Source organism: Etheostoma cragini, chromosome 5, assembly GCF_013103735.1.
Source record: "Etheostoma cragini isolate CJK2018 chromosome 5, CSU_Ecrag_1.0, whole genome shotgun sequence".
Taxonomy (NCBI): Eukaryota; Metazoa; Chordata; class Actinopteri; order Perciformes; family Percidae; genus Etheostoma; species Etheostoma cragini.
In genome coordinates, this window is record NC_048411.1 from 2580367 (window position 1) to 2600320 (window position 19954).

Genomic DNA, 19954 nt, shown 5'->3' on the forward strand with positions numbered 1-19954 from the left:
ACACACACACACACACACACACACACACAGAACAGATATACACACACACACACACACACACATACACGTAACACACACACACACACACAAACAAACAGAACAGATACACACACAGACACACAAACAAACACACAGACAAACACAAACACATAACACACACCCACACACACACATAACACACATACACACACACACAAATACACACAAACACACACACACACACACACATACACATACACATAACACACAAACATACATACACACACACAGACACACACACACAAACACACACACACACACAGTAACCATTAGCAGATGGGTAACCAGTGATTTATGACTTCTGAGTCTATGTCATACATGATTGCTCATCATTGACCAATGTCTAAGTCTGAGACCAATTTATTGTGAGAACAGTCTCTGTTAGTAGGTCTTTAAGAGTTATTACATTTTGCAATAACGTAATTGCTAACATTAGCTAAGGACCCAAGATGCATGATTGTTTATATATTCCAAACTGCCAAGGGGGATACAGTTAGAAAAACACAACATGACTTGATAATAAAGAGGCCTGCATTTGTGTATTACATTATCTGGGTCACATGACAGTGATATAACCAAAAGATGTATCTTGGGAATTATAACACTTAAGTAAACAAGTAGTAGATGAATAAATAAATTTGACAACTATATCATTAGTTGCTGTGTGTATGCTGTAAGTATTTCTGGGACAATTAATTGTACCTCAAAATTTGGATTTGTTTTACAGCTCTTTCAATGAGATATTATAAGACATGATGAATGGATGACATGTACTGATAGATAAGGCAGCTGTAGAAGCCAAACAGTGACATCAGTGTAGAGTAGGTACATGGGTTAGTCAGCGGAGTGCTGCTTAATGGAAAAGCTCTGTACGAGTCTTGGCTCAGCTGGACAGGGGGAACTGACCCAGTTTGTACTGTTACACAAGCTTTCTTTCCACAGGCTGTGGGAGGCGTTCTGGCTGACCGCACAAGGAAGGGAAAACCATGGAGTCACAAAGAAGAATCCACGTTTGAAAATGCAGTGGAAAGCCGCAGAGGAGCGAGTTCATGTGGTCGAGTCTGTCCACTCAGCACACAACATAAGAATTTGTCCAGGGTTTTCCCTGCCATTAGAAGGTTTAGGCGCAGCACCAGAGCCGATTTAGGCTGCACCCAAACTAAATGAATGCAACTAAAGGGCTTTACTTCATATTGAATCACTGTAGATTGTAGTCTTCAACAAGTTTAGTCTTTGGTCTTTTTATTTATTTATGATGTGTTCTAGCTTTTCCAATGTTTTAGACACACATATGGAGTTAATAACAATCCAAAATGATGTAAAAAAGAGATGCGAAAAAACCACAAAGGGACACAAACCGACTACAATGACCACATAGAGACAAAAGCAATGTATTGGGAAATAGATTTATTTTTATGAAAAATGTCATATTTTCTTGAAGGACTCTTAAATCCCCCCGTACACCTACGTCGTCCACAAGCCGAGAACAACACAAATACTAACTCAAACTATGAGACACTTGTTGTAGTTAACCGAGATGATTGATGTTCTTAATGACATCCTATCCCTGAAACTAATTTGCTTTTTATTGATATGAAGCCGGCCTACTGTGATTGCTAGCTCCGGTACTGACCTCCAGGGGGTGCGGGGCCTTGATGTCCACGCTGACCTGAGTCCAGCCGGCGGTAGCGTACACCTCTGGCCTCCAGATCTCCTCATAGTGGCCCAGCTGGTCTCTGGTGAACACTGAGAAGATGTTTCCCCTCTCCTGGTCTCTGTGGTAGTAGAAGGACAGGCAGCCGGCCATGGGCGCCGTGGTCATGGGCGAGGTCAGCTTGGCTACTTCCTGGAAGTGCTTGGCGTACACTGAGTCCACATACATGTAGTGGCCTGGAGTAGTGGAAAATACAATGTACATGGTTATGGTCTGACACTGTCACATATATAGTAGTGATGGCGAGATGAAGCCTCATGAAGCATTGAAGCTTTTTCACAACACTTCCTGTTGGTCAAAGAGTGTTAATCAGGCAGATACATCACAGATGATATACAGTATGGATCAGAGACAGTGTTAACTGTATTTTGTGCCAGTAAAGAATAAGGCCACGTCCATAAGTCCCTGTCTCCTTTAATCCATTTATATAATTAGAGTGTTAATTTTCCTGCAGTAAATGGACTGTATTTATATGGTGTCTTTTTAGTCTGAATGACTCTTCAAAGCTCACATTCACCATTCATACACTGCGGATGCCATACAAGGTGGCACCTGCTCATCAGATAAACACTCATATATCACATACACATATACACATACACATATCTCCAATCACACCAACTCAGGGTTGAGTCTTGCCTAAAGACACTTCGACATGGGACTCCATGGCCGAGGATCGAACCACCAACCTTTTTGAATTGGTAGAGATTAAAGAGATAAAGAGATTTCCTTGAGAGGAATGCAGCTATGAAAAATGTGCTCTTTTGGTCATAATATAAAAGCAGGAGGGGTGATGTAAGCATTCTAAAACTGGAAAGTGGCAGTGGTTTAACAGGAGTGAGGACGTGGAATGTGCTCATGTTGATCATGGATGTGTGATAAAACCGGGGTGAAGATTCAAAATCATTCCTGAACAAGTCACATGGTACAGATGGGCAGCGCGGCTTTGACTGTCATCAATGACGTAATTTCTCGAAAACGATACAAGTTGAGGTGGTTCTGGAATCTGGTAAAGGTGCCTCCAAGGGGTCTCCCCTAGTGAGGTGTTCCAGGCACGTCCAGCTGGGAGGAGGCCCCGGGGAGGACCCAGGACTAGATGGTGGGACGTCTAGCTGGGAGGAGGCCTCGGGGAAGACCCAAGACTAGGTGGAGAGATTATATCTCCAACCTGGCCTGGGAACGCCTTGGGATCCCCCATTTGGAGCTGGTTAATGTGGCTCGGGAAAGGGAAGTTTGGGGTCCCATGCTACAGCTGCTGCCCTGCGACCCGATACCGTATAAGCGGACAAAGCTTGATGGCTGGACCATGCAAGCCTCGGTACGCGCTACATGGACAACTTCTGGGATGTCTCAGCACGCGCTCTGAAGCCTTGGCACAAAACATAACATCACAAATTTATAGGAAGTGTGTGAAAAACGGATCGTTTCACTGACTCATGGGTAGTGACTCAGACAAACATCCATCAGGTTTTGGAGATTAAACAGAGGTTCGTTACAGACTGCGTTGAGTTGCGTTTAAACATATTAAGCAGAGTTGGAGAGCCACGAGGTCCAAACCTGCACGTCTTCACCCTAACCAAGCAACACAGCTGTTCATTTCACAGGCCAGCACAACTCCCTGATTACAGATACTGTCTCCAGAACCATCAATCCATGTAAACGGACTGTCAAACTACAGAGCCATTATATGCAGCTGGATGGACTGGTAGACGTGGAAATATTATGTTATCCACATAGATTGTCTGTGTGATTTGGAATTGGACTAGGATTTTGCCTGGTTCAAGTTAACGTTTATCTAAAGGCAACAGTAATCTCTTATTAATATTCAACCGATCACAACTAAATCTGTATATTCAGACAGAAAGTATAAGAAAATGAAAATGTTTTTGAACATTAAAGCATTAGTATGTTCTAGCCCAAGATACAAGTCTGAACCTGAAAGTGAGCATGATGTGGGATGTAAGTCTTGTAGTCAGTAGACAGAAAATAACTTATTAAACAGTGTATGTAGTGATATTAGGGGATGAAATGGGAAAATATTCAAGTCATGGAGGTGGACAACAGAACGTATCTGATTATAGATTAGGTGATTTTACCCTGTCTGGTCCGGAGGATGTTTACATCAACAGTGATATGTATGAACTCTGAGACAGCTAGCTGGACTTTTTGAGTTGGTAATAACATGTTCAACATGTTAGCTCTTTCAAAAGTCTGCAGGTGGGCCGTTATGAAGCAGGTATAAGCCTAAAGTATGAAATATGACATGTGATGGCTCCTAGGCCTCGAGACCTAATAAGTCCCTTTGGTTGCTGGGATCTGGGGATTGGCTATAAAGTACTGAAGATTGACACCCGGATGAACTGATTGCTCACATGTCCATAAACAGGATGTGCCTGGGCAGTGGCTCTTCCTAATTCATTCATTCATTCATTGCTACACCTACACATATGCATACAATACACACATTACTTAAAAACTGATAGCACGTTTCCCTTTTTTTATTTAAATACATTTGATGTAATTGAGCAAATGTGTGTTCTCCACATTTTATTATAAATTTGAGCCAGGTCATGACACATAAAAAGTGTTCCTATGTTTCCTCATATCATGAAAAAAACAGCACTGTGGCTGCCAGGCCTGTCAGATGCAGCAGTCAGGCCTCAACGGGGCCTCAGCATACCGCCCAATAACAACTAGTTAGGAACTGCAGATGTAAACAACTAACCACACTGGTGACAAAGGGAAGCTGTATATTTAGCCATATTTTGGCAGAAATATGTGTTTGGACAGCATAATGATCATGTGTGTGTCTGTGTGTGTCCGTGTGTGTGTGTGTACCTCTCTGGTTGGTGGTGTGGTTTAGCAGCAGGTTGGACTCTCTGGCCACACTCCCTCCAACGTACCAGTTGACGTTTGGGTTCCAGCTGTTACTGTAGCCACACAGGTGATGCTCCTCAAAGTTACACTCTGGCAATAGGAACAGCAAAGACAAGCGTTAGTCCTTACTCAACCTTACAGCTTATGTAAGAACAAATACTGTTTATACAGTTCCCTATCAGACTTTACATTAAAGTTGAAACATCTCAGTTAATGAGGCTGTCCTCTTCCCAGAAAACACTCCCATAGGTTGCTCGGTCAGGCAGTGATTGGGACTCATATTGTAATGGTAGTGCCCTTTAGTGGTCGTAGTAGTTATTAAGGGAGCAAAGCAGGAAGGAAGGTGACATACATGAAGTATTAGGTCATGTTCAGACAGCCCGCGTCTGCCATCAGACATTGGCAAAAACACAGGTCTTTCCTTGATTTTGAATGGGGGTAGCGCATTAAGACTGCGGCAGGGGACATACGCAAAAATGCTGACTCTTGGAGAAATGCAACCCCACATCACACTGCAGTGGCCAGTCATGTAACCTTAGATCAGACTGTGTTTTGAGCTCTGGTTTGAGGTGGTCTGAGAGTCCTATACAGGAAACAGGAACCATCACTGCCTCTATCTCTGCCACAAGAAAAACTGTGAGGGTAAAAAACAAAGATCTGCCTGGGAGTTTGTGTAACAACTGAACATTTCCCGCAACAACAAAGCGCTCACTATGTCTCTGCCACCCCCTGATGTGAGGCGAGTGCCGATTTGAGTCGTGCGTGCTCAGATTTGAACAGTTTACGGCATAGCCGAGCTCGATCAGAGCTATGTCACGTTCTGCATCAGGTGTGTAACGGGAGGTGAATGTTATGACATGTAATGTCTGATTTATCTTTTTCTAAACTTAACAAAGTAGTTTTGGTGCCTAAACCGGACCAAACTGGGACCGTTTTTAAAAGCGCGACCGCGTATTGTGATTTAGATATGAGCCATATTAGAGGGTAGGAACAAACAAACTATATTGTTGTATGAATTGGAGGACTGGTTGCAGTTGATATAACCCACTGACCTATACAGAAACCAGGAACAATGTGAATTTCAAAGATGGCCACGTTGTTCCCTGAGTCCCGTCCAGGTCGACCTTCCAACAAAACCTGGGGGAGGAAAAACAGACTTACAATACCAACAAAACTTCACGCCACACGGCTGTCACTCCATGCCATGTTGCAGTTATATTATCTGATCAGATTACATGACCCTAAAATCATATTGAGTCGTGTCATGTCACATCACCGCCACCACTGTGACATTACTGTAGGGCATTCAGGGCATCGAACATGTCAGTTTTAGGGGCTACTATTCTATATAATATTAATTTTTCATTATTACTGATGCATTGTATGGAGGCAACATTTGACTGTTCTAGCTGATTTGAACTATTTTACACTGTTGGGGAGTTAAACTTTTACAGTGCATCATATTTCTTTTCTTTTGTACTGTATGTAAAATCTTTGTAACTACATAGTCAAATGCACAACACTGTTAAAATAGTTTGTGGAATAATGGAATAATATACTGTGTGAATATGAAAGAATTTTCTGTGTCCATTTTTCACAGGTATTTTGATTTAAGATTTTTGCGGGATTTGGAACAAAAATGTCCATTTGAAGGTGCAGAGGATATACTGTAAATCAACAGAATTTTCCTTTTTGGGATTAACAGAAATGTCTGTAAATTTAACTGGAAAGGTTATTTTTTTTATGGTACTTGAGGAGAACCAGGTCAGAGATATCATTTGGTCCAAGTCCAGTGGATTTGTAAAGCAGTAGAAGTATTTTAAAATCAATTTTCTGACTCACTGGATTCCACTGCAGAGACTTTGGAATGAGTGTGTTATATTTCATATTTACAGATCTATCTCCACAGTGCTGTGTCAGTGCTGGAGCAAGGTCAGGCTATGTTGTTTGTCTTTCCTGGGAAAGGGGAAGAAACGCTCTGGCGTGATTGTATTTTATATCACATGAAACATCACTTCGTTATGTAAAATGCAAATCTAAAGAATGACAATGACAATTACAAACTGTAAATGAGTTTATATCTGCCCGTTCCAGTCAGTGCATTAGAGCACACTGGCCAGTATTGCTATAAACACTGGTCCGCAGCCATACTTTAGTTATTTAGGATGACAGTCAGCCATACCAACATGATGTAGTTCTGTTTTCTCTTTATAACTCAGCAGGGCACATAAAACAACCTCACAGTCTCCATTACAGAGTTTTAACTTAAAAGCTATCTATTCTTTTCATATATTAACTTTAAAAGTTGTTCCCAAAGCAGACTGCATGGAGGAGTTTAGTGCTCTGGTTGACAATAAGGAAGCTAGAAGGCTGAGATGACATCATCGATTCTTTAATAGTTCTTGTGGGCTTTGGCCTCAAACTCACCCTGTATTTAAGGAGGGGCAGCTTTCTTTAAATTTAGATTAGCAAGTAAAACTTTATTTATATAACACGCCATTCTAAAGGAAACACAATCTGCTTAACAGAAACTAAACCCCATGCACACAGTGCAATGTAGTGAAATTCAACTACCCGTCCCACGTATTAGGAGCAGTAGACAGTTATACACACAGCAACTGGGCAGCAAATTGGGATTTAGTGATCAAGGACACTTTGACATGAAGCCGGAGGCGCCCGGCATCAAACCTGCAAACTTGTGATTGAGGGGCGACCCCTCCTCCGAGCCACAGGCCATCATATTGGCATACATACATACATACACATACATACATACACACATGCATACATACATACTAACATACATACATACATACATACAAACATACATACAAACATACATACATACTGTACATACATACATACATTTACACAAACATACATGCATACATACATGTATGCATGTATGGAATTGTGTGTGTGTGTGTACAGACACACACAACTTGGAGGAAACCAGTGCAAGATCTTGAAACGGGTTTGATGTGATCAAATTGTCTCTTCCTAGTTACCAATCTGCAGTATTTTAAATTATAAGATGTGACCTCCAGGAAGCCCTTGGAGTATTTTAAATAGACTTTATTTATAAAGTTCTTTTCTAGTCTTAACGACTACTCATAGTAGTCTTAACATAGTACGGGAACCATTCACACACATTCACAAGCTGTAGCTGAGGCTGCCGCACAAGGTCCCACCTGCTCATCAGATAAACACTCACACACATTTATACTCCAATGGGGCAGCATCAGGGGAAACTCAGGGTTCTGTGTCTTGCCCAAGGACACTTCAACATGGGACTGCAGGGCCAGGGATCAAACCACCAACCTTCTGATTGAACTGAAGGGGACAGGTGCCCTCAATCTCTAAAGATATTTTCCATTAATGATAAAAGTCTGTATTACAAACACTGCTCTGGAATGGAAGCCAGCTGTTCCTACCTGGTAGGGGATGGTAGTGTTTGGCAGGTCCACACTAGCAATGAGCCAGCTGTCAGAGGCTTTGTTGGCGCTCCACAGTCTGTAGTCAAAGTTGTCTCCGTCGGGTCTGAGGTGGAGCTGCAGGGAACCCTGTCCAGTGATCTGGTACACCAGCCTAACACAGTTCCAGTCCTGCAGCTCCAGGGTTGGACTGATCAAAACCGCCTGCTCCTGCTCCTGCTCCTTTAAGAAGGCCGAGTCCACTGTTATCAAATGCCCTACACCAACACAAAGATACGTCATATTGATGTGCAGTTCATATGAATATTACACCGGCTGCTGGATGTGGGTTTGTTTATAGCGTTATTATTTTATGGGGCCAGTTGTTCAAAGGTAAACTGATCAGATTTTTGGATTGGATCAAATCTTGAAAATGTGTTGTTCAAAAGGGAAAGAAAGAATCTGAAATCAGATTAGATCACGGAATCCAATCCTAGTTTTAATCTGGATCAAACCTTCAATGTGTGTTGTTCAAAACCTGTTCTTTACATAGCTGGTAGCCCACATTGTGATATGTTGTCCCATTTAGAGCACTGATAATCTGAATTTGGTAATCTTGAAAACTGTGTATCTGGATCAGGGAGATCCAGTCCAATGTTGTTTTGCAAAAACGGCATAAAAATAAAACGGATTACTTGATCCTGAATAGCAAAAAATGGGATTTCCAAATCCGGATCATTTTAATCCAGATTAAATGTTTAGAACAACTGGCTCCTTGAGGCTACTTTTTCCATCATGTGGAGCGATAACTAGAGTTGATCATATATATTCATATTTTGAATTTATCAAGAGAACCTAGAGCGTTTTCACACCTCTAGTTTGTTGGTTTTGGTCTGAATCAGTTTTTTGTAAACTTGGAGAGGTTTCCCCTTGGTTCAGTTTCATTTCAAACCTGGAAACATCCAAGAATGTCCACTCCTCCTATTGGTCAGATGTGTCTGGTACGGGACCGAGAAAGTAAATACAGGAAGAAGGTCCTGTGTTGTGGACGTCTCCATGGTCAAACCAGCTCATTTCATTAAAATAATTGGACATTGTCCCGGAGTCTTCGCTCTGCTATGCCGATGTCTGTCTCCACTTCAGCGCCGGCTTATTTGTGAGTGACTGCAGTCTGTTCTCTGTCGCATTGCAGATTACAAAGCACACCTCACTACAGGAAACATTATTCAGATTTACGTAGTCTACGGTTAGTGTGGTACGAGGTCAGATCACGCTCCAGAGTTGGATTTTTCTTTTCTTTTATTAAGCCTTGTGTTGTCTTCCCGTCAAAATTGAAAATCAACACTTTTATCAATGCTTTTTATTGATGTTTTTAACTTTTTCTTACGTTTTTGTCCCTTATTAATTACCAAATTATACTAAATTATAAAAAATTAAAAAAAAATATATATAATGTTTGAGTTAGAAAAGTGAGATTAGGAATTATTTTGACTAAAATTAAAAGAATGTATCTTGATGGTTAATCACAGACTGGAATATGTCATTTTTACTCAATCCTATTGCGAAACCCATTCAATTTATTTTTTCAAATGCTATAAAATTGAATAAGACAGCCCAAAATGAATGAAAGTAGAGATTTGCACTTGCCAAGAGCGTTGTGTGGATTCCATCATGTTATTTTTGGGAATTAAAAAGAAAATTGATGTAGCAAAACGGGTTAATTTGACCCAAGAACATAAGGGTTAACCTTTATATTACCAAGAAATAATTCCATTGAGATTTAAAGTATCTTTTTCAAGGGAGTCCTGGCCAAGACAGCAGTATCATAGTTCCATATTAAAATATATAGTAAAAACAACATGACACAGAAAAAGACAGTTGGCAATTTAACATCAGCGCTCAGTAAGAGCCCATGTGCATTTAATAATTAACTAGTTTGTCTCATCTGCTGTTGTGTTGCTTGCTCAAACAACAACTCGGAATATATAAAGTGCTGGTTTAGGGAATCTAGCATATTTTTCTTATCTGTAATCATTTTATCATTCAACTTGTATGCATTTGGCAGCACAGTATCCCTGGTGTTTGAATACAGTGATTTCATAACTTTCCAAAATTTAGAGAGCTTATCTTAACTTTCACATATTTCTTTTACATAACAGTCTGATTTGGATTAGCATATTTGAGAGACATATTTCTTTCTCAGGTCTCTAAAATGTTCCCAGTGAGCTATTTTTGGATTTCTTTCCAGCTGACCAAGCAAGATCACACTCATGAAGTAGATAGACAATTGCTCTGAAAAACCCGGATTATCACGCACTTTAATCTTATATTTCCTAAAAGGAGCATGCTTGTTTATAACCCTTCAGAAAAAGTGATTTAAAATATTGCAACTCTTTTTAGATTGAAAGCGTACCGAGAACACTTCATCAAGCAGATTTTAGTACGCTTGTTTCATCCGGGGGAGAGAAATAAATCCAGTCAACAGAACTACACAAAGCAGGTGTGAAAGTGTCCTTAGCTTTTGTTTTGTTGATGATCCCATTATCTATAACTCCTCTGTACTTCATGGGCCAGTTTCACCCAAAAGAATCAGATATAGAAATAGAAATAGAAAGCAGTTAATAGAAATGAACTCCGCTCTCCAGCTATAAAAGCTTTGTGCTTTTAGTTGACTCCACATTGTGCTTTTTTTTTTTGATTTCATTCTGTGATTATTTTCCACTGGATATTGAAGTTCATAAATAAGTGTTTTGGCATGGCTGTCCGAGTGGCACTTTATCCGTGATATTGAACGGGGTAATTCATTCTTGGATTTTTTAGTTTTTTTGTGCATGATCAAAAAACTGATACTCCAACATACATTTGAGTGCGCCAATCAATCAGCTCGACATTCTTGTCTCTGAGTTCTAAACTCCCCCGGCAGAGTCAGTGATCCATAAGTATGGAGTGGACTAACATTCTCAATGTGCAGTGATCTAGATGACAGGACGAGTCAGAGGACATGGAGGGTGTTAGAGGCAGTGCTGTAGCAGCAAGGATGAAAAGTAGAAAGGTTAATGTCAAATACATTGCAGCCTTGGGTAAGTGTATTATTTAATTGCCGTATTATCACCTAAAGAGACAATGACATATTTTCTGAAGGACACTAGTAATGACTGGAACCCCTTTATGTCAAAGTGGAGTCTTTCACCCATGCACCCAGGTCTGAGAGAGCAGAGAGACAGTTTAGTGGCTACAAACTGTGTCTATTGAGAGCTGGTTTAAGTGCCATCAGTTCTGTGGTTGGGTGGGGGATGAGGGGGAATTTACAGTTGTATCTATGATCCCTTATTTGGTGAAATGAGGTTGAACAAGAATCCTTCTAGCAGGAGAAGGCTTTGTGCAGTGATGTGCTCAAACAGTGAGCCACAGGGGAGATAGGACAGAAGAATCCCACACACACCAATGTCCGCAGCCAAGATGATGTAAGGATCGTAAAAGACACACTGCTGGTTTGCATGTTTAAGTCACCTTACTGAAAATCGCATGTGCTTTATATCACAAGTAAACAGTCTGAAAACCATGCAGCTGCAGGGTTTTATAAATTGTGTAGCCTTTTGAAAGCTACATGAGTTATGTCATGAGTCTAATGTTTGCCAGTGTTAAATTAATGTCATGAGCTAATGGCCTGCAGACCTTTAAAATCAATATGTACTTAAACTGCAGTATTATGCACACAATGCAAGCAATGTATAGCTGTAAAAGAAACCTATGTTTACTTAACCCTCATGTTGTCTTCGGGTCAAATTGACCCATTTTCATGTCAATGTTCTTCTTAACTACCCAAAATAACATGACTGATTCCAGACAACGCTGTTTGGCAAGTCCACATCTCTACTTTCATTAATTAGTCTTATTCACTTTTATAGCATTTGAACTAAGGTTTATATAAAAGAGACTTCAGATACAGTATTAGGGGACCACTAAGGTCTACATAAAAGAGACTTCAGATTCAGTATTAGGGACCACTAAGGTCTACATAAAAGAGACTTCAGATTCAGTATTAGGGACCACTAAGGTCTACATAAAAGAGACTTCAGATACAGTATTAGTGGACCACTAAGGTCTATATAAAAGAGACTTCAGATACAGTATTAGGGACCACTAAGGTCTATATAAAAGAGACTTCAGATTCAGTATTAGGGACCACTAAGGTCTACATAAAAGAGACTTCAGATTCAGTATTAGGGACCACTAAGGTCTATATAAAAGAGACTTCAGATACAGTATTAGGGACCACTAAGGTCTACATAAAAGAGACTTCAGATTCAGTTTTAGGGACCACTAAGGTCTATATAAAAGAGACTTCAGATATAGTATTAGGGACCACTAAGGTCTATGTAAAACAGACTTCAGATACAGTATTAGGGACCACTAAGGTCTATATAAAAGAGACTTCAGATATAGTTTTAGGGGACCACTAAGGTCTATAAAAAAAAGAGACTTCCGATATAGTTTTAGGGGACCACCAAAGAGCACCACGTCATGTTACCTGGAGGTGGTCTGAGGGCCAGCTCTCCATCGCTCCATCCATCCATGTCTGTCTGTTTCTCCTGTTTCAACAGAGCTTCAACTCTTTGTCTCTGATGTCACTGTTTAATATAACCACCGAGGATTTCTAGCCTGGTTTTCACCACAAACTCTGCCTTGGCTTCTTTTTTTGATGCTGCCCTCCTCAGCTCAAGCCCACATTGCCACGGCAACAAAACAGAAAACACCGCTGTGGTCTCGTCTTTTTTTTATGAGCCTATTTCTTGCCACAGTGGGTATAGTCTGCTACCATCTCCAAGGCTGGTTAGTGTTTAAGTGCACAGCTCTCACAGCTGAAGCATCTGTCTGTAGTATGCTCGCATTGCCATCCATGAATGCGATGTGGACTAGCCAAACCTTCCTCCACAGCACATTGGAGGAATGGAACATGTGTATGTTCAAAAGTAGTCATAGTCTCGCTAGCTGTCTGGATTTACCCTGCAGAGATCTGAGGACCATAGTCCTCAGAAATCCACCAGATGTTAGAACGCCAACACAGAGAAAGAGGGAGGGGACGGACATCCGGCTGAATTGAGGGACATCCGGCCAAATGTATGGAGGCACCTGAACAATCCCGGAAATGAAATGTCGTCAATATAGACTAGGTGCCGAAGCTCTGTTTTCCCTGTCACAGAGACTGAAGAAAACACACTGAGAGCTGAAGGCCTGACTGGGAGAGAGATGGCACACACAGTATTTACACTGAACTGCCACTTATCTTAACAGTGGGAACATAAACTGTGCTGACAGATTATCCAAAACAGAGGGAGCTGCTTCAGGATGCTCTGTGGCTGGACACACACAAAAGCAGGAGGGTGGAAAACAAGACAAAATGGGGAGTCCATCGCAATGTCTGGTTTGGCAAGTGTATGGTGATGCAGGGGATCAAACACGGCACATCTCACACTGTAACATTTCAAAATTATAATTAATCAAGTTTTCTTTTACCAATAAGTCACGGAATTAGAAAGATGGTACAACTGTCCTAATTTAACAACACAGTAATGTAAAAGGAAACACAAGGTTTGTATAGGATTTGTCATAATGTAATCGTAGCAAATTATAGAATATTTTAAGAATAACGCGGTAGTAACATATTGTTCTACAAAACTACAACTCTACAGCTCTACAACTCTACAGCTCTAAAACTCTAAAACTCTACAGCTCTACAACTCTACTGCTCTACAACACTACAGCTCTACAGCTCTACAACTCTACAACACTACAGCTCTACAACACTACAGTTCTACAACTCTACAGCTCTACAACTCTACAACTCTACAACACTACAGCTCTACAACTCTACAGCTCTACAACTCTACAACTCTACAACACTACAACTCTACAACTCTACAACACTACAGCTCTACAACACTACAGCTCTACAACACTACAGCTCTACAGCTCTACAGCTCTACAACTCTACAACACTACAGCTCTACAACACTACAGCTCTACAACTCTACAACTCTACAACTCTACAACTCTACAACACTACAGCTCTACAACTCTACAGCTCTACAACTCTACAACTCTACAACACTACAGCTCTACAACACTACAGCTCTACAGCTCTACAACACTACAGCTCTACAACTCTACAGCTCTACAACTCTACAGCTCTACAACTCTACAACACTACAGCTCTACAGCTCTACAGCTCTACAACACTACAGCTCTACAACTCTACAGCTCTACAACACTACAGCTCTACAACTCTACAGCTCTACAACTCTACAACACTACAGCTCTACAAAACTACAGCTCTACAGCTCTACAACTCTACAGCTCTACAACTCTACAACTCTACAACTCTACAGCTCTACAACACTACAGCTCTACAGTTCTACAACTCTACAGCTCTACAACTCTGCAACTCTACAACACTACAGCTCTACAACTCTACAGCTCTACAACTCTACAACTCTACAACACTACAACTCTACAGCTCTACAACTCTACAACTCTAAAACACTGCAGCTCTACAGCTCTACAACACTACAGCTCTACAACTCTACAACACTACAGCTCTACAACTCTATAACACAACAGCTCTATAACTCTACAACACTACAGCTCTACAAATCTATAACACTACAGCTCTACAGCTCTACAACTACAGCTCTAAAACTCTATAACACAACAGCTCTACAACTCTACACGTTTGTCTCTTAACCCGAAAATGTGTATGCCAGAGCCCACCTGATTCCTGCCTGGCAACTCTGCCTGTGGTAACACAGACACCCTGCAGTATCTTCTGGTTTGTGTCAGTGCCACCACATTGCACCAGTCTTACTGAAGGCTACGCATGTACTGTTAAATATAACTACACTGCTATTATTCAAAAAAGGGAAGCTGGTATTTTTCCAGTAGCAGCAAAATAAAAGCGATTGGAAACAATTGTTGAATGAGAACAGCACTCGTGTTGAAAAAAGAGAAAGTGAGAGCAGCGGAGTGCTGTTACTGATGAATTAGTGCTGTGGAAATGGACATCACACTGAAGACAACAGGTACACATGGAGGGAGCGTTCACAGCAAACAGCAAATTCAAACAGGAGCAGATAAGAAAACAGAGAGGATTCTTACTTAAATATGATCAAAACAGGAGAGACCAAGGCCTCTTCAAATACTCGTTCTCTGCAGCTGAGCTAAATAAGGCCCCCATCCACTTCTTGAAGGTTCACAGTTGTTTGGATCATAAATTTAGGGCTGTTTTTAAGGAATACAAATTTGAAGTACTTTCCACACACACATGCACACACACAAATCTAATGACATCATGAGCGTGATAACAACTCATCTAGCACTTTCACCCCTTATAATGAACTCAGAAAAGTTGGGATAAACATCCAGTGGAGTTTGGGGGGACTTGGGGTTTACAGAATCCATCGGTGACCCAGAATCAGATCCAGAATCCGCTTTAACGGTCATGTAAGTGTAAATACATACAAGGATTTAGACTCCGGCTCACACAGTACACAGAAATAGGTACGTACTACTACAGTACATCTGAGGTAGGTGGATATGACGGTATATACGCTGTATATTTGACACATATTTACATGTTTCAATGACGTGTTAACCACTATCAAATGTATTATTGACTAAAGGGTGGATGCAGGGTATCGCAGGGGGGATTAATCCTGACACTATGGACCGGTTCTCAGTGTTGAATGATTGTATTGTATACTACACTGCAGTATACTGTAGATTACCCTGACAGTGAACAGTTCAGTGAAGTAGGAGACATCCTGTATCCAGTAGTTAACCCTTTTAAAATGAAACGCAATCCATACAGCCATCCGTTCTAGAGCTTCCCCTGAGAGAAGGGGAGTGGATGTGGTTTGAAGAATTTTAATTAGGTAATGGGACTTCTTTGTGGAAAAAACTGTGTCATGTCTGAACATATGTCTGGAGGACATCTTTAGCCTCTCTCACTGGATGTAAATGAACGTTAATCACTCTACTTCGACACTAGTGAGCGATGATAGGGAGTGTGGGGGAGTGGGGGGGGGGGGGGGGGGGGGGGGGGGGGGGGGGGGGGGGGGGGGGGGGGGGGGGGGGGGGGGGGGGGGGGGGGGGGGGGACAATGAGCTGGTGGATGAAGTATTTACTACATGAGAGTCCAGTAGGAGCCGTGATGTGATGGAACTGTGTGTTTTATGCCGGGGAAAACCCTGATCATGTTTTATTACTTGACTAATACACACACACACACACACACACACACACACACACACACACACAACATGTGTAAGTGGTTATCTAGCTCTGGAGACTCCATCCTGGGGGTCACAGATTCCAGATGACTACTGAGTAAGACAATAACACTCATTTGAACAAAGATCTGCTACACAGAATGTTGCCATTTTTCATACTTGATTCTAGTCTTGTGTTTTTTGTGTTATTTTTGCTCCTTTAAAGTGATAAACAAGATAAAGGTGGCATATAATGATGCATTTAGAATTTTGATGAAGAGTCCAAGATGGACCCGTGCTAGCCATCTGTGTGTGACCTGTAATGTTCCTACCTTCCACGCTGTGCTGAGGAATCCTACGTACAGATTCATATGCCGATTAACCGAGTCAAATAATTTTTATTCTGTAATCAGTGATATCAGGTATTCGTCAAAACTCTGGAATCACTGGAACATGCACCTGTACCTGTTTTAATTATTGGGCATAGCTACTTGTAGGTTTGTATGTAGGTGTGTCTCTCTCGGGATATTTTTGGGAGTCAGTTTGTCTGTATGTATTTATGTTTGTGTTTGGTTTGTAACCCTCTTGTAATGTGTTGTGTGTACTTTTTATCTGGACCTTGAGTCTGTAAAATAAAAAATGTACATTTTAAATGTTTCTGAGACTGTGTAATGTTCCATCTGATGATCATAAATGACCTGTAACAGCAAACGACACTAACAGTGAAAAGAAAGCTTTATTTTAATAGATTTTATTAACGCCTCTGACCGGGTCCGATTTTTCCGGCATAGTCACAGAATGATTTACAGCAGGTAGACGGAGCTACGGTAACACACTCTTTGTAACACCGGAAAAGCCTGTGTAAGTGAGTATGCAGGTAACAGGTAACAGGAGATTTCATCATAGTGGCATAATAGTGTTTTTATGTATTTATTTTAAGTTATCTGTTCTAGTTAAGGCTGATACTGGGGCAGGGCCATCACAGGAGAGAAGGAAATTAAGTACAACTAAAGGGGAAAGTGAAAGATGGCAGACAAAACTGAGTCAATCTCGGTTGGGCTTTCAACAGATGGAGACAATTACGGGATTGTGAATCCATACCCCCCTGAATTTGGCCCTCAGGTATGTAATATGTCTATATCATTCAATAAATGACTTTACAATGGCGATGTGGTTGTAGTCAGTAGCCGACATTAAATTAAGTCCCCCTTCCATTTAGTTTTGTTATACGTTTTTATTGCTTTAAGTCTGTGTTTGTGTTGGTTGACTAGTTCCTGTTCCCTTGTCCCCCTGTGATAATGTCTACAGGTTTCATATAATGCACTATATTAATCTAAGTTATTATTATGTTGGTTGCTACAGTCTCTTAATGCTTCGGCTCGTGACAGTGACAGTGATGTCACCCAGTTTAGCTCACGAGACATCCAGGCTAAGTATGCATCTGTAACTTATTCTCTTATTGTAAATGAATGATTATTTGAGCAAAAGATTCATTGCACACACACTACATGACCCCCCTGTACGCTAACTCCTAGACCTTTAGGACATCAGGTGTGGTAAACACAACCGCTAGAATCAACACAAACTGAAAGTACTTACAGTCACTTTCAAAAGGTACCGTGCAGAGTTTTAGACCACTAGTAGTGCTATGGAGTGGGTCTACATGATACTAGATCAAATATGGGAATATTAAATATCGCGATAACGAGATTACCTGCTGAGATAGTGTTCTCAGTTCTGCATCTCTGCTGCTTTCATGTTCTGCTAAACACAACAAATCACTTGAAAGGAAATCATTTCCAACATTCAGTGTGATTTTTAGACACTTGTTAGACAGCTGTTTATTAGATTTACTGCCTCTATTTTGAACAATAAGGAAAGTAAGACTTCTTTTTTATTTATTTGCAGGCCTAGTTTATTCTTTCTGGGAGAATTTATCATTATGACCAACCTGATTATTACCTGGATTTTGTATCATCTTGGTCTATAAATGTATGGAGGAAAAGGAATTCAAATCAAAATGACTAACTTAGGGGTGAGTGACAGTGAAGTATTCAGTCAGTAAGCAGAGCTCATGATGACACAGTACCTTCTTCATTCATGCTCCAGCTGCCGTACTCCGGGTCCGATGTGTAGCCACAGGTGCCCAGCTCGAAGTTGCAGGACCCGGGCAGCAGCTGCTGCTGAGCCCGGACGAGTCCGCACAGGAGCAGCACTGCGAGGGGAGAGAGGAATGGAGGCACTTCTGCTTTCATACACTTCATACACTTCACGGTTTGATGCAACAAACAGGACCGGCGTTAGGAGAATTCTGCAGCAGCTGTGTGCATTTTTCCCTTTTCCAAATGAGTGTGGTTACCGTGCAGAGAGAGGCGGCCGGTGCTCATCGTGACCGCGGTGCAGAGAGACTGGATCCTGATCTGCTCCCGGTAAATCCCCCAAAGAACCGCAGGCCAACAGCGAAGAGTCTCTCACATGTTGTAATGTCAGCAGGAGAGATGCAGCGCTTGTTATCCGGTGTGTGGGTGGGTGGATGAATGGATGTCCCGGGGGCGGTGGGGCTGTGTCGGTCATCAACGAGTCGGCTCCTTTAAGTGAACGATGGGAGATGGATCCCACACGCTTTGGCTGAGTTTGTATTTTGTTTTTGTATTTGCTTTATTAAAGTTTTTACAAATACAAGTTTTATAAACATTAGGCATACATATTTACAGAGGAGGGGGACACTGGTGAAAAATGTATTTGATTTCTGACTTTATTCTCAGAATTCTGACTTTATTCTCAGAATTACAACAGAATTCTGAGATTAAAGTCAGAGTTTTGAGAATAAAGTCAGAACTCAAATACATTTCTTTTTCACAGCGGCCTTAATCCTCTTCCGTAATTATTAGAGGGCAAAACAGAAAAGACAAACAGAAACAACACAGCAGATATAATTAACATTTGAGATTACTATAAAAGGTACCAGTGCATATAAGTGCACAGAGTCTCTTAACCCTTGTTTTGTCCTTTGGTCTACACTAGTATGCATACAAGTGTAGACTTTTAAAAAGTACATTTATGTCATATGTATTGCCTTATTTATTTATTTTAGGTTGTATTTCATTGGCATATTTATGTATTTATTTCATATTGAATAAAACGGCATACCGTAGCATACTGGATGGTGCTTAATTAGTCTTAACCACTCAAAGTGCTTTTACACTCTACAGTGTGTAGTGTGGCTCATGCACATTTCAAATAAAAATAGTAACTTAGGAAGTGACCAAAAAAAGTGACACTCCCCATCACAACTCTCCGCCTACTTCTGCTGCACTACTGTCCCCCTGATGAGTCAGTGCTGGACACATGGCTCAGGGCCTTCGTGGAGTTCCCCCTCAAAGACCATCGACATGTGTTTGAACTCACATCAGAGTAATAAATTAGTTACCAAAGGCTGAATAAATCTGTCCAAACAAGTTAATGACACCCACTCTGTTGCATGTTGCATGGTGGGCTGTGGGACCACAGGAAGCACAGATAATCAGACATACAGTATGTGCTCCAATAAAAGATGTTGAGCTTGTAACAGGATGTTCCGAAACAATTCCAAAGCCTGTGCATGTAAAGCACCCCTTGTAAACCTGTGAAACAGAGAGTTCCCC

At 41.1% G+C, this 19954-nt stretch overlaps 1 protein-coding gene across 1 annotated transcript in view; it reads right to left on the bottom strand.

Moving 5' to 3' along the window:
- Positions 1-18895, bottom strand: part of mamdc2a (MAM domain containing 2a) — a 27988-nt gene extending 9093 nt beyond the window's left edge. Inside the window, exons 1-6 of the mRNA XM_034871041.1 lie at positions 18670-18895; positions 18400-18525; positions 8065-8321; positions 5683-5767; positions 4592-4720; positions 1673-1929 (exon numbers count right to left, since the gene is read on the bottom strand). Of these exons, the coding sequence (XP_034726932.1) occupies positions 1673-1929; positions 4592-4720; positions 5683-5767; positions 8065-8321; positions 18400-18525; positions 18670-18697 (882 nt within the window). The 5' untranslated portion in view covers positions 18698-18895. The remainder of the gene's footprint in view (positions 1-1672; positions 1930-4591; positions 4721-5682; positions 5768-8064; positions 8322-18399; positions 18526-18669) is intronic.
- Positions 18896-19954: the final 1059 nt, after the last annotated feature.